At 35.7% G+C, this 15,717-nt stretch overlaps 1 protein-coding gene across 1 annotated transcript in view; it reads left to right on the top strand.

Annotated features, from left to right (window-relative positions):
- The window catches only part of LOC150097196 (small ribosomal subunit protein uS2-like), a 55,473-nt gene extending 40,021 nt beyond the window's left edge, over positions 1 to 15,452 (top strand). Inside the window, exon 6 of the mRNA XM_090406872.1 lies at positions 15,167 to 15,452. Coding sequence (XP_090262998.1) covers positions 15,167 to 15,382 — 216 coding nt within the window. The 3' untranslated portion in view covers positions 15,383 to 15,452. The remainder of the gene's footprint in view (positions 1 to 15,166) is intronic.
- Positions 15,453 to 15,717: the final 265 nt, after the last annotated feature.

Below are 15,717 nucleotides of genomic sequence, written 5' to 3'. Positions count from 1 at the left end.
GGGATAAGGATCGAATACCCCTGTCTATGTTATGAAAAAAATCCATAATTGGCACTTTATTCGGCGTAACAGCGAAATCATGTCCTTTTGATAAAACAAAACGTTCACAGTCTGTTAGTGGACGTCTGGAAACATTTATAACTACTTTATCTATATCAATAGTATTATTACTGGATCTAGGTATGCTGATCAATGATTCAAATTTGCATTTTAGCTTGTCACGAGAATCATTAGACCTTTAAGTAAGAACTTGAAGATATGCGCATTACAGTAGTAAAAGTTTCAACTGTTAAAAAAAAAACAGATTCCAAGAGCATTTTTTTATATCCATTTCTCTATTTAAGAGAGAAATGTACTGAAGATGTGACACACAGGTGAAAATTATACTATTAAATAATCTTTGTACGTGAGTTTTTTCCATTATTAATTTTGTATCGATATTAAAGTTTAATTTAATTTATATTCTAATGTACATTGTGAATTCCTTAAGTTAATTAATAATCACGAATAATTTGAGAAGTAGCACGAATTGGGTAGTTTAGAGAGATCTGAAGTTATTACAAATTGTGTAGCAGAAAAAGTGTGAGTGAAAAGATATTAAGCATATTGCCTACACATAATAATGTAGACTTAAGGAGAATAGCCACAGCAATAATTAATGGCACATTAATTATTGCTGTGGCAATTATGACAAGAATGTGCCAAAAGAGAAGCCTGGATTATGTGAATGCCTGGAGTGCATATGATGATAAAGAGAGAAATATGTGAGAGATGGGCTGCATTTGAATGTAGAAAGATGTAAGCATATGAAGAGGTTGTTCTCTGGTCAAGTGAGAGTGTTTAAGGCAGGGAAACTTGAGTTGCCATGGTGAGTAGCAAGGGTTGGCCTTTTGCAGCGATAGTCACTTAGGAGATGGCAAAAAATGCACGATGTATTTCAGATTCAAATGGAGTCTAGAGGTAATAATAGTAGGTATGGGAATATTCATAGTGCAGTTTATTTATTTGTATGATGATATAATGGCTGTGAGGTGCTGTACTTCCCTTTTATAGGGAAGTATGGCACCATCTCAATCTCCCCAAATTTTATTTGGGCTCGGGACAGGTATTGCTGATGAATCAGGCTTATGGCTGAGTCTTAAGTATTCCTGATTGTAATCCGTGTGGGTTCACAGGGCCAGTTTGCCTGCTTACTGGAGGAAAAACTCCAGATAAACTGGGGAGAAAAACCCCGCTGTCCATACCCAGGACCAGCTAACTTGGCTGTGTCTGAGAAAGATCCTTAAACTACTCACATTGGTGATGAGAATTGAACTCAGGACACTCCTTTTCACTATCTTCACTATCTAGTGGCTATGTGAAGACTTTCCTGAAGAATGGGTTCATCAATATAGTACATAGCTTTATATTTGTACATTCCAAAATGCAACACCTTATGCTTGTTAATATTAAAACTACAACCTTACTCATTTTGCTGCATTTTTAAACAATGTTTAATCTTGAATGGTTTAAAACCACTCCCCACAAATCAGATAGATGGAAAGTCATTCCCAGATTCAGGAAATGACTTTCCATCATCATCATCATCAAATTCCTGCCATGTACCCACAAGGGGTGTACAGGATTATTTCTATCATCTAAGGCACTTTGTACCATATCAATCCACCTATATCTTGGTCTTCCTCTGGGTCGTTTTCCTGCCAACCTGGCAGAGAACACTTGTTTTGCTAATCTTTCCTCGCCCATTCTGTTTAGGTGACCATACCACCTGAGATTAGCTCTGCTAACGCATTCCTGGATGCAGACAATGTCAAGTTCTTTCTTATATAATATCCTCATTTTTAATATGATATTGCCATTGATGCCATCTGTTCACGTCTCTAATCTTTCTCAGGACTCTCATATCCGTGGTCTCTAGTCTTTGGTCAAGTGTTTTACTTCTGATTCAGCTCTCAGATCCATAAGTTAAAACTGGTTTGAACACTGTCTTGTATACAGCTAATTTAGTGTTCCGACTAATTTCTCTCTTATTCCATATGAATTTATTCAATTGACTTTCCACCATACCAGCTTTGCTGATTATGTTGTCTATTTCTATATTTAATTTACCATCTTCAGTAAAAATCGTGCCTAAGTAGCTGAAATGATTTACTTGTTCCACAGGTTCTCCATTCACAACACAGTTGACATTTTCAATGATTCTGTCTATTTTCATTGTCTTTGTCTTTTTATTGCTGACCTTCATACCATATCTATTACAACAGCTATTCAATTTAGTCAGAGAATCTTGCAGACCTGTAGCAGATTTATTTAGAAGTATAACATCCACATAAAGCAAAGAGCTAACATTAACATCTCCAATTTTGATATCATGTTTAATACCACTTTCCTTCATAATGACTTTCCATCTATCTGATTTAGTAGACCTTTGGGCTTTCCTTAGTCTCTTAAATTCTAAAGACTAGAAAGGTTGCCCCCTTCTTGGTTGAGTATTTCTCCAAAGGAGAACAACTTCTGAGGTAAAAGAATAGTTTATTAATTATAAACTCAGTGGTCTGTCAATATTGTGGGCCACAAGAACAGGAATCTTTGTGACCTCCAGATTGATACATCCTTGATTGTAGGCAAAAAGGCTGAGTTTATTGAGTGATTTGTAAGAAGAGTATAGATGAAGTGTTTTAGAAAATTTTGAAGAAAATGATACTTCTATGATATAAGGTATCAGGATCCTCTCAAAAAAGGGTGGAAGGTTAGGTTAGCCAACTAAATTGCTCAATAAATGAACTGGATGCATGTTTTGCAAATCAGTTATTGGAACACACAAGGTATGACAAATTCCCGGAATGCACCTGTAGAAAACCTATGTTCGGAACTATACCTTAGTGTAGTGTTTCTCAAACTTCAGATACCCCCCGACTCCTTAAATTTTCATTATTATGAAGTATCCCTAATTAATTAATTTAAAATGTTAAAAAATATCCTTATTTGAATTTATATGTTCATGTAAACAAGAAATATGATTTATTTTTAATAGAACAAACTTTATAAAGATACTATAAAGTTTTACTTACTTGAAATAATTTATCATCAATGAGAGGATTGAAATTGCTTATAGTGAGATAAAATTTCAGCAAAATTTGGCTCTATAGGTTGTTAATTACAATCTCAGATGTGGTTCGACATCTATAATGCGATTCCTCTTCTTCGTCTCTACAAGGGCCGAAAATCCAACTTTGCTCAGATGTGAACTTGGAAATAGAAAAATGAACTTTAGAGGTTTATCTGTTAATTCAGGAAATTCATTCTGTATTTGTAGCCAAAATGATGATAACGTATTCTCGCTGTATTTATTTTTTAAGTAACCATCAGAAGCTAGTTCTAAAAGTTGTTGTTCTTCTATTGACGATAGACCCTTTGGCATAAATTTGTTTTTATTGAAAGGGTATCTTATCCACTCAATATTAATGTCCAATTCAGGGAAATACTTTTCTAGATTCATTTGTAAGCTTTTTAAATGCTGCATGATAGTAATTTTCACATCATCATCATCAATTTGTTCATTTGAACATGCGAACAATTCATGAAGCAATGGAAACAGGTCAAATTCTCCATTACCAACCCGCTTTTGACGTAACTTCATTTTTGCCAACATGGTGTTCACTTTATCTTGGACATGAAATATAGAAATTTCCTTGCCTTGTAAAGATAAATTAAGACTATTTAATACAGTAAATATATCTGCCAGGTGTGCTACTTGAATGAGCCATTTCCAATTATGTAAATGCATTTTTAATTCAAACTTTTCATCAAGAAACACTTGTAGTTCATTCCGAAGTTGAAATAAACAAGTAAGGACTTTTCCACGAGAAAGTCTACGAACATCGGTATGGAAAAAAAGAATCCTTGAAACAAGCCCTTCTTTTAGATCCGACTACGGATTTCACTCCTTAGTCCAACACAACTTTTCCAATCAAGCTTGTTTTGATGGATAAAGGTATTTATACTGTTGAATATTTCTTCTCCTGTTGTATGTTCTGGCAAGGGTTGGCAATATAAAAGGTCGTCATGAAGTTTTTGAATTTTTTCGTACTTAACGAACACTAGAAGATTTGTAATGAGGTGGAATCATCTACCTGCAACGCATAATAACGACTCTTACGTATATCGGATAACAATGTTTTATATTTTCAGCCATTTCAGTGATTCTTCGATGAATGGTACTATTTGAAAGACAAATCTGATCAAAAGATCTTTTTGCATTATCTGCGATCATAATTTCCTCTATTGTTTTTGCTGCAGGCTTGACCAAAGTTTCACCAATTGTTTCCGCTGCACTTTTTGCTACTAATAGCGACACACAATGAAGCTTCTAAAGCATTCATGTTTTCACCACATGAGACGATCAACATTACTTTTTGAGATTCTTTTAAATTTTTTAGTTTATTTTGAAAACATTCGACAGGTTTGTCCTTGCATTCATTATGTTTCAATTCAAAATGGCAATTTAAATTACATGGTTTCATGCCTTCATTTTTTAAAGTTTCACCGCAAATTACACATAATGGAATAGGTTCCTCTTCATTTCCCGTCGATGAAAATCCACATTTCAAGTAATTTATATCATACTTACGAAGTTTTCTCAGCTTCTTCCTAGTTGGCTCTTTAGAGATGTCAGACAACACGTACTTATCAATTTCACTTGATCCAGATACAATATCAACATTTTCTTGTTGCTGACAGCTACTTGTATCTACTATGTTCCTCTCTTTTGCGCATTTTAAAAATCCAGTCTTTAACCAGTGATTCATACTTAAGAATTTGAAAGCTAAAAAAAAATTACCGTATTTAACAAACAGTCCTTCAACAAATGGCTGGTGAAAGCAGAACTCGCAACAGACAGCAATGGCAGGCCAGTAGAGATAAAGCAGCTATGAAGACGTTCACATGGTTGGCGCGGTATTAACAAAAGATCGTGCTACTAATTGACAAAGACAAGCCGACAGTTCAGTTGAAATGCTAGTTCCCTTCAACCGAATTCCATAACATCTGAAACACATTCTAACACGTTCACTCAAACAAAACCATATGTTGCCATTAGGGCTTTACAAGTAAAGCCCTAATTCATCCTGCCCACCGCGCCATTTTGTTGGATCCTACTTCTTCTTAACACATACTTTAGATCCGACATAATTACTATTACGATGTTCTTAACTAATTGATAAGTTGTGAGTTGATTTCTAATTCAAATACAGAGAAAATTTATATTTATAGACTGCGCCACTCCTATATCTGTATTAGTTCAAGAATTGAAGATAAATCAACCCTCAACTATTACTCCTTAAAAAATATACTGGCCGAGTATATTTGACTTACTTAATTTACCAGCTTTGGTTTGAATATTTTATGAATGGTGCAGTAAAAGAGATTCAGGCAAAATACAACTTTAGATTAACAAAACAAACATTTAATTTTAAACTTAACTTCAAATCACTAATTAAGTTATTAAAAACACTTCAACTTTTCCGATAAGTACAATCAAACTCTGACAAGATAAACCTGTTATCTCTATATCACAGTCTTTTCACAGTTCCTTAAGTTCCAAATACAATAAAAATTGCAGTAATACTTCTTCACAAATAAACACTTTTAAATTTTCACTTCAATTAATCTTCGTGATAGTTATTGTTAACATAAGGAAATTCTAGGATGAAACACACACACACACACACTTCTCTGTATAGAATACTAAAGTTGGAATAATCTTACCGTTAATCTTCTTCCTTCATCAACATACACACAAATACTTTTTATAACTGTAAACACTTTTAACAATAAGCAGCACTCATTAAAATAAATCTTCTAGCATTAACTGAATTAATTTACGGGCACAATACATATAATCAGATGTTCTTGTATGAAGCACTACTGATTACTCTTGAATTAGGGCAATACACAATAATTCTTTAACTTGGGGTTTTATATGTACAGATGTTCATTCCTCCGGCATTCAAATAATTCTTTAGGCACTATAATTCTAAACACCGTTATTATTAAACACAACCCTGTTGCCTCTATTTATTCTCTAGTTACTTCTTATTATGCTTCACGTTTCAATGTGTCCTTGAAAGGTCGGCCCTGAAAATAAATCTCAACTAAAATATCGCTAGTCACTCAGCTATCTTCCGTTGCTTTATTTGTTATTCAGAAACTTATTACCTAATTGCTTCTCAATGAGTTTATTTAGTTGCTTGAGTGACTTGCCGACTCACTATTATCGCACTGTGATTGCCAAATGCCCGATTCCAACCTAATGCCAATCCTTCTCTCTCTAATAAATCTCTAATCTCCTAATACTTTTTTTTTTCAGTGTTTCTCCTTTTTATATCCATTTTTCCTGCCTAAATTCTTCTCGAGATCTCTAACTTTCCAGTAAACTTTCGGCATTTTCAATAAACCTCCTCTTCACGTTCTGTTCCAATTCTCGTGCTCGCTTACTTACATGCGTCTCCATGAAAACAAAACATAAATAAAATTGAGCTATTACATAACGTTAAACTTTCACAAACAGGAATAAATAGAGAATATTTACATTTCAAATAATGCGCAGTTAAATTATCAAATACAAGTTCTTATAATATTATCATCATCATCATCAAATTCCTGCCATGTACCCTCAAGGGGTGTACAGGATATGACAGTACTACATGAAAAAATTACATCATTACTAACTTCCTATCTACAATTTTCCTCCAAATCAGTCTGTTACTTGTCAAGACTCCAACATTATCAGATCTTATATTTCTATCGTCTAAGGCACTTTGTACCGTATCAATCCACCTATATCTTGGTCTTCCTCTGGGTCGTTTTCCTGCCAACATGGCAGAGAACACTTGTTTTGCTAATCTTTCCTCTCCCATTCTATTTAAGTGACCATACCATCTGAGATTAGCTCTGCTAACGCATTCCTGGATGCTAACAATGTCAAGTTCTTTCCTAATATCCTCATTTTTAATATGATATTGCCATTGATGCCATCTGTTCACGCCTCTAATCTTTCTCAGGACTCTCATATCTGCGGTCTCTAGTCTTTGGTCAAGTGTTTTACTTCTGACCCAGCTCTCAGATCCATAAGTTAAAATTGGTTTGAACACAGTCTTGTATACAGCTAATTTAGTGTTCCGACTAATTTCTTTCTTATTCCATATGAATTTATTCAATTGACTTCCCACCATACCAGCTTTGCTGATTCTGTTGTCTATTTCTATATTTAGTTTACCATCTTCAGTAAAAATTGTGCCTAAGTAGCTGAAATGTTTTACTTGTTCCACAGGTTCTGAATTCACAACACAGTTGACATTTTCAATGATTCTGCCTATTTTCATTGTCTTTGTCTTTTTATTGCTGACCTTCATACCATATCTATTACAACAGCTATTAAATTTAGTCAGAGAATCTTGCAGACTTGTAGCGGATTTATTTAGAAGTATAACATCATCCGCATAAAGCAAAGAGCTGACATTAACATCTCCAATTTTGATATCAGATTTAATACCACATTCCTTCATAATGTGATCCATATAGATAATGAATAACAGAGGGGATAATGTACATCCTTGTCTCACACCAGATTTAACATTAAACCATCTTCCTGTACTTCCTTCAATTCTAACTGCTGACTCACAACTCAAATAAAGACTAAGTATTGCTTGATATAATGCCCCATTGACACCATATAACTGCAGCGTATTGAATAGCTTCTCTCTTGGCACCTTGTCATATGCCTTTTCCAAATCGACAAAACTTAAATACAGATCTTTGTTATATTCCCATGCTTTCTCGACTATTTGTCGTAAAGTGAAGATCTGATCCTGACAGCCTCTATTTGGCCTGAATCCAGCTTGTTCTTCACCAAGCTTTTCTTCCACAATTCTTCTCAACCGTTTCTCAAGTATACTTGCATAGATCTTGCCAGGAACACTCAGTAGGGAAATACCTCTGTAATTCTCACATTCAGTTTTATTTCCCTTTTTATATATGGGTACTATGAGAGTTCTACTCCAATCATCGGGAATTCGTCCCTCTGTCCAGGCTTTCTGAACTATGCAGTGCAGCCACTGTAAGACTCTTTTACCACCATACTTCAGCATTTCTGGTCGAATATCATCTACTCCTGCTGCCTTTCCACATTTCAAGCCTTTGATGGCTTTTTCTACTTCAAGTATGGATATGTATTCCTGACTGCATGCCTGGTCAGTGTTTTTTTATCACTGTGCTGTCATCACTGCTTGTTTCATTTAGCAGTTTTTCAAAGTAATTACTCCATACTTCAAGGATATCTTTTTCTCCTGTTTTCATTTCACCTTTATCATCTCTAATTCCTTTTACAGCACTCTTTCCTCCATTCCTAAGCTTCTTCAACAACCTCCAGAATATTTTGCCACCTTCTTGATATTTATTTTCTATATTCTTGCCAAAGTCCTCCCATGACTTTTGTTTAGCTAGTTTTACACACTGTTTAGCTTTCTTACATTTGTCTCTGTATTCTGTAAGAGTAAAAGCTGACTTATTGCCAGGAACTTTTGATATGCTTTCTTCTTTTCCTTCACTGCCTCTTTAACTTCCTGTGTCCACCAGGGAGTTCTTATTTCTTTATCCTTGCACACAACCTCACCACATGCCTCTCTGGCAGAATCAATCAATGTTTCCTTCAGAGTTTGCCACTGAATCTCCAAGGTTTGATTCCTGTTCTCAAACTCTTTCATTTTCTTTTCAATAATATTTCTGTATTTTAGTCTACAGTTCACATCTGAGAGCTGCTCAACTTTTATTCGCTTTAAAACTTTCTTACATGTTATTCTTTTCAATATGAAATTCAATTTTATCCTGCTCAAGACTAAATAGTGATCACTTCCAATTTCAAATCCTCTGTACACTCTGGTGTCCTGCACCAGGGAGAAAACATCACCATCAACAATAACATAGTCAATGAGACTTTTCTTATTCCTAGCCTCTTCTCTCCATGTGAATTTTTGCACATTTTTATGTTGGAACATGGTGTTAGTAATAACCAGTCCATGTCCTGAGCAGAAATCCAACAGATATTTGCCATTATTATTAGCTTTGCTCTTTTCTCCAAATTTTCCCAAAATATTTTTGTATGTCTCACAATCATTTCCTACTCTACTATTTAGATCCCCAACAAGGACCAACTTTTCCTTTTTCAATGTGTCAGTTGCTTTTTCTAAAGCCTCAAAAAATTCCTCCACTTCTACCTTAGTAGAACCTTCTGTGGGACCATAGGCACAAATAAGTCTCATCGTCCAGTTCCCCATTCTCATATTTGCCCACATTACTCTACTTGAGACTGACTGCCATTCAAGAAGATTAGCCTCGTATTTTGTGTTGAATACTATGGCTACTCCTTCTTTTCCTTGATTGTCATTGCCTGAATATAACATTTTGTATTTATTGCTCAGAAAGATCTCACCAGTTTTGGTCTTTTTTGTTTCAGTCACCCCTATTATGTCAATCTGGTACTTATCTAATTTCTCAGCTAGCTCCATTTCTTTGCCATTCAGGCTTCTTACGTTGATAGTACCAATCTTTAACTCTGGTGATGTTGAGTTGGGGTTTGTTTTCAGATTTGTTCCAGTAGCTGACTTTTCGCTGTTCGCCCTGGTTCCCTGGCGAAAACAACGGGGGTCTTGTTTAACCGGGCGACGCCCCAGCTGGCATGAAATTTTGTCATGTTGTACCATCATTTTTTATTTTGGTTTAACCAATAAGAATACAATTTGGTCGGCTAAATCCCAAATTGCCAGCCCATCCTCGTTCGTTCAGTATCAAAGTAGATACCCAACAGGGTGCACCACGAGAAGGTGAGGATTGGACATTAGGTCAGAAGCCCTGGTCGGTTCTCCTCATTCCTTTAAAGTCTATGTGGAGGTCTCCTCTCAGTTATACAGCTTTGACCCTTAAGCACTCTTATAATATTAACATAGTAATAATTAAAATAGCTTAATAATATTTTATCACAGAGTTTTTCTACTATTAATACATACGTTCTTGATTAAATATTAGATAAAATTAAAGGTAGTTATATGAATATTAAATTATAAACAAGTGATTTACATTAAATAATATTTACAAATGTAGCCTTTGCCGTGGTGGATTATGTTGGATTCTGAGGAGAGTATTAATAATTTAAATTTCTCTTCATTAAGAATCCAACACCAGTGCACCATATGGTTTTGATTGTCTACTATACAGCATTTTATGGGTGGGGTCATGCGATTCATTAGTTCCGTTTTTGTCCCAGTTGTCTCTAATTGCAATGTTTGTTGAGAAACATTAAGCAGCCTGCAGGTGTCTCTGTACCTCATTCAGTGATACAATAGGAACTTTTTACAATCTCAAACTTAAATATTATTCCATGCGTTAATGATGCGTAGCCGAAAATTGCCACGGACCCCCTGAAGACCTTTCGCGGAATCATCTACCTGCAACGCATAATAACGACTCTTACGTATATCGGATAACAATGTTTGTTTTATATTTGAAAGGCAAATCTGATCAAAAGATCTTTTTGCATTATCTCCGATCATAATTTCCACTATTATTTTTGCTGCAGGCTTGACCAAAGTTTCACCAATTGTTTCCACTGCACCACTTTTTGCTACTAATAGCGACACACAATATGAAGCTTCTAAAGCATTCATGTTTTCACCACATGACATGATCGACATCACTTTTTGAGATTCTGTTAAATTTTTTAGTTTATTTTGAAAACATTCGACAGGTTTGTCCTTGCGTTCATTATGTTTCGATTCAAAATGGCAATTTAAATTACATGGTTTCATGCCTTCATTTTTTAAAGTTTCACTGCAAATTACACATAATGGAATAGGTTCCTCTTCATTTCCTGTCGATGAAAATCCACATTTCAAGTAATTTATATCATACTTACGAAGTTTTCTCAGCTTCTTCCTAGTTGGTTCTTTAGAGATGTCAGACGACACACACTTGTCAATTTCACTCGCGTACCACCCTTTGGGAAGTAGCCCCCCCCCCCTTGTGCATTTATACACTGGTTTAGACTGTGTTCCCATTTTTGGAAACAGGCCTGTAACTCTCTTTTTGGAACACATCACATTATGCTAGATATCAGCGACGTCAGAAAATCTTTGTCCTTTTAGCACAGTCTTTAATTTTGGAAAGAACCAGAAATCACAGGAAGCTAAGTGGGTGAATAAGCAGGGTGGCCTAATTCAGTAGTCAATTTTTTGGCCAGAAATTCTCTCTTGCACATGCACAATGAGTGCGCTATGGCTTGCCTCACTGTCGATGATCCACTGTTAGGCCACAATTCAGGTCTTTTTTTCTAAACAGAATCTGTCTTTTCAGCACCTCTAAATAGCATAGTTGGACCATACCAAATCTCCCACTCTGTTCACATTTATATCCGTCGTTTTTGTGTTTTTGGCTGCCCACTTCTGGGGTTGTCGTTCACATCTCACCCACCTTTGAATCTCTTATGCCACTCAAAGACACTTTACTTTTTCAGAGCATCCACACTATATGCCACTTTCAACAGCTCCAACTTTTCAGTAGCAGTTTTGCCAATTTTCACACATTTTTATACCAAAGTTTACACGTAGATCTCTATTGTTTTTGCAATAGCCAATTAGCAAATGGCTCCATCAGCTTGGGGTTTAATGCAGTCATTAAAACGTACAAAGACGATTACTCACATGACTCCGACCAAATCACCACACAGGTGACACAATGCAGTTGTTCCTGGAAGTAAGTAGTCTACTATGGACTGAATGTCATGTCTAACTTATGGATATTAGGAAGACCATTGGTTCTTGGAGCATGCATGTGACAGAACTATTATGTTATGGCTATGTCAGGTGGAAGAAAACTATTTGAAATAGCCAGAATATGTTCAAATCAAGGAAGAATAAGATGGCTAATCATTCCTGTTTCAAAATCCAAAACTGCTACATGAATTTATCTGATATATTTCCTTTAAAAAAAAAAAACAAGATTGATAACAGCAAGTTATTAACTACTACTGTGTGCTCTTCACACTATTTTGGAGTAGATAAGATTATCTGTATAGGAGCATTTGAATGCTTTCCAAAATTACTAAAATTAAATAGTTATTTTATTTGTATGCTATTATGAATGATTATAGTTCATTGTCCCATGTAATGTAGGAAAGTTTTTTTTAACATAATCCAAAAACACTGCTCTAATAATCAAATAAACGGAATTTTAGTAATAGAAATTTAGACCTCTAGTAATTTGAGGCTGTGGTCTCACCAAGTGATGAATCTCCCGCCTTAAGACATTCTCAAACATCTGCTCGGATAAATAAGTGAAGAATTATTTATTAAGTATATATTAAAATTTGCCATTTGGACATTAATAATGTGCATAGTTATTTTTAAAATCACTTTTTATCAGTAAAATTTGTTGGAAGATGTCAACTTCACTGCCTTTTTAAGAGTTGTGTCATTGTTTTGTTCTTAAATTACTATTTTCCCAGAAATGTATTTGATTTCATAATTAGAGTACAAAACTTATAACTTATCTTCTTTCTTGGGGGGGGGGATGAAGTCCATAAAATCCAAATTTATTTAATCTATTAAACTCACCTATGAATAATGAACAAAATGTGTGTTAAAGAATTATGTTATAATTAAGAACGTTTCCTGTTTACCAAATTGAGTTGCATATCAGGAAATGCTTATATAACAAAGCAGCTTTTAAAGCAGGGATCTTCGACGAATGGCCTGCAGAGCACTTTGTCGTGGCCTGCTGTCCATTTTGAAAAAATAACTACTTAACATTAAAACACGATTAAATAAAATATAATTTCAATGAAGCCACTAAGCTATCCTGTAGTATTTAGAATTGTAAGATGCTTTCCAGATTCACAAGGAATGCTGTGCATTTGATACTTTACATAAAACCCTATAAAAATAAGTATTAAATAGACATGCTTCTTCAGGCAGCGCCAAGCGGTACTTAAGTACTAGTACTAACATTGCAGGTAGGTGGCTGAAGCAGTAGTTCATTCGAGTGCGCTGTCTAGTGCCTTCCAGATACATCTCGAAGGTTCTCGGTACTTCTTTATTTTCATATAAATACAAGAGAATCTCAGTCAGTTGTGAACAGTGTGATATTCATGTATAAGCACACACACAGGTGTGTCGTGTCAGCCATAGCCTATTGTGGTTCTATATTGCCAGACTTTTCATTAGTGAGACATTCAGTGGATAATAACTGTTACACAGCCATTTTGGATCATTTTTTGGGTTCGCCTTCCATCACTATGGTGTCTACGAGTAAAAAGCGTAAATCAATTGATTCTTGTCAGGTTTTTAATGAAAAGTGGACCAATTTGTACTTTTTTGTGCCGACTGATGATGAGTCAGTGTCAGTATCAAAAGAATACAATATAAAATGACACTATGAGACAAAATGAACCGTCTCCAAATTGATTTAAAAGAGGGGGAAAGAGAGCAAAGCATTTGTCGAAGTAATAGCTGAAAAAATTGCTAAAAAATCAAAAGTCTTCTTGGATGGTGAGTTTGTGAAAGTGTGTCTCATGGCTCCTGGGGATATTCTGTGCCAAATGATAAGCAAGTGGTAAAAAAACGGTCATCCGAATTTATGTCATATTCACTTGCTTTAGATGAGAAGGATACAGCACAACTGGCTATCTTTATCTGGCATTGATCAACAATTCAATATGACAGAAGAACTGCTAGCACTCGTACCTATGAAGGGAACATTGAAAGGCACTAATATTCTTGAAGCCGCTAAGAAAACATTCCAGCGTTTCAACCTCAGCTTAACCAACCTCGAGGGTGTGGTAACTGATGGTGCCCCTGCTATGGTGGGAGAGAACGGAGGATTTGTTGCGCTGCTATGGAAAGAACCGGAACTAGAAGGAAAAGATTTTGTCCATTACCACTGTTTAATCCACCAGGAGAATTTGTGCGCAAAAACTATTGCATTTGAGGATGTCATGAAAGTTATTGTGACTGTCGTCAACATTATTAGAGCAAGAGGATTGAATCATCATCAGTTCCAAGAGTGCAAAGCGGATCACGGCGATGTGGTTTACTATAGTGATGTGCGTTGGTTGAGCAGAGAGAAGGTTCTTAAAAGGGTCTTTGATTTAAGGAGCAAAATACAGCAGTTCATGCAAACCAAGGGGAATCTGATTGCAGAATTTAATGATCCAAAGTGGATAACAGACTTTGCCTTTGTGACCGACATCTCGTTGCATATGAATGACCTAAATACGTGGCTACAATCCAAAGATCAACTGATCCACACACTATTTGATCATATCAAAGCTTTTGTGGCCAAGCTCAAACTTTGGGAGGCACAACTCGCAGAAAAAGACAACTCATTTTCAGCTTCTTGATGAGCATGCTACAAAATTAGCCATGTTGTGAAGCGAGAGATTTAGTGATTTTCTTCTTTAGATTTATTTTCAATACCATTCAGTGTCAATGCTGCCGAAATGCCAGGCTCGGTACAAATGGAGCTGCTTGAACTCGAAAACAACTCTTCTTTGAGAGAAAAATTATTCAGTGTGCCCATGCTTACATTTTACAAAGACTACATTTCTGAGGATACATTCCCTAATCTTGGCCAGCATGCTTTAAAGATGTGCATTTTGCTAGGAAGCACATACTTATGTGAGCAGTTCTCCAGAATGAAGCATATGAAATCCAAGACAAGAACTCAGATTACAGGCCAACATTGATCCCAACATCAAGCTGGTCAAGGAAAAACGTTGCCCATTGACATTGTAAAAAATGAATGTTTTCTTCATTAAATTATCTTTTTTCAAGTATTGATTGTATTTACTTATCATGAACCCAACTCCTATCTATGCTCTTAAAGCTGAGTTTGTTTATTTTTATAGGATTTTATGTAAAGTATCAAATCACAGCATTCCTTGTGAATCTGGAAAGCATATTTCAATTCTAAATACCACAGTATAGCTTAGTCGGTCGTGTGCTTCATCGAAATTTTTAATGCAGCCCGCACTGTCTGAAAGGTTGAAGACCCCTGCATTAGAGATTTCTGATAACTATTTATGCATGTATTATTTTAATGATTTTGTTTTCTCCTCCAGTGGTCCGAAGCTGTCCAGCCTCAACCAGTTCAGCCGACAACTGCCTTTTCTACTGATTGGTCTGCTCAGGAAACAGATGACTGGTCAACCCCGCCTTCTGCTGCAGCAGCAGCTGCTGCTGCTGCTGTAACTGCCACTGCTGCTAGTGCTGTTGCAGGTGCTCCACCTACTACCAACAGTGAGTGGGGTGGTTCAGGAGCAGATAACTGGAGTTAAATTAAAATGTATCAGTCAGTGAAATAAAAATTATGCTGGGATTATTGTCTCAGTTCAGATTTAAAATTCACATTGTCTTATTGAAAATCCTTTGAAGTGTATTGCTGTAAAGCAGGCCTGCACAACTTGATTGTCTTTGAGGGCCAAGCCCAACTTGGACCACCCAACCAAGGGCCAGATCACTTCAGACCTAGAATCTTAGACTAATCCACTGCAGCTAAACTTAAGTAAATTTGTTAGTAGGTCTACAGTAAATACTAATTAATATACATATTTACATGTTTTAGAGTTATAATCAAAATTATTTACAGATATAGCTGCAAAATTTCTCAATA

This window comes from Typopeltis vanoorti, chromosome 17 (assembly GCF_054136105.1).
Source record: "Typopeltis vanoorti isolate ZY-2024b chromosome 17, IOZ_Tvanoo_1.0, whole genome shotgun sequence".
Taxonomy (NCBI): domain Eukaryota; kingdom Metazoa; phylum Arthropoda; class Arachnida; order Uropygi; family Thelyphonidae; genus Typopeltis; species Typopeltis vanoorti.
The sequence above is the reverse complement of the archived record's forward strand: the minus strand, read 5'-3'. Positions and strand labels throughout refer to the sequence as shown.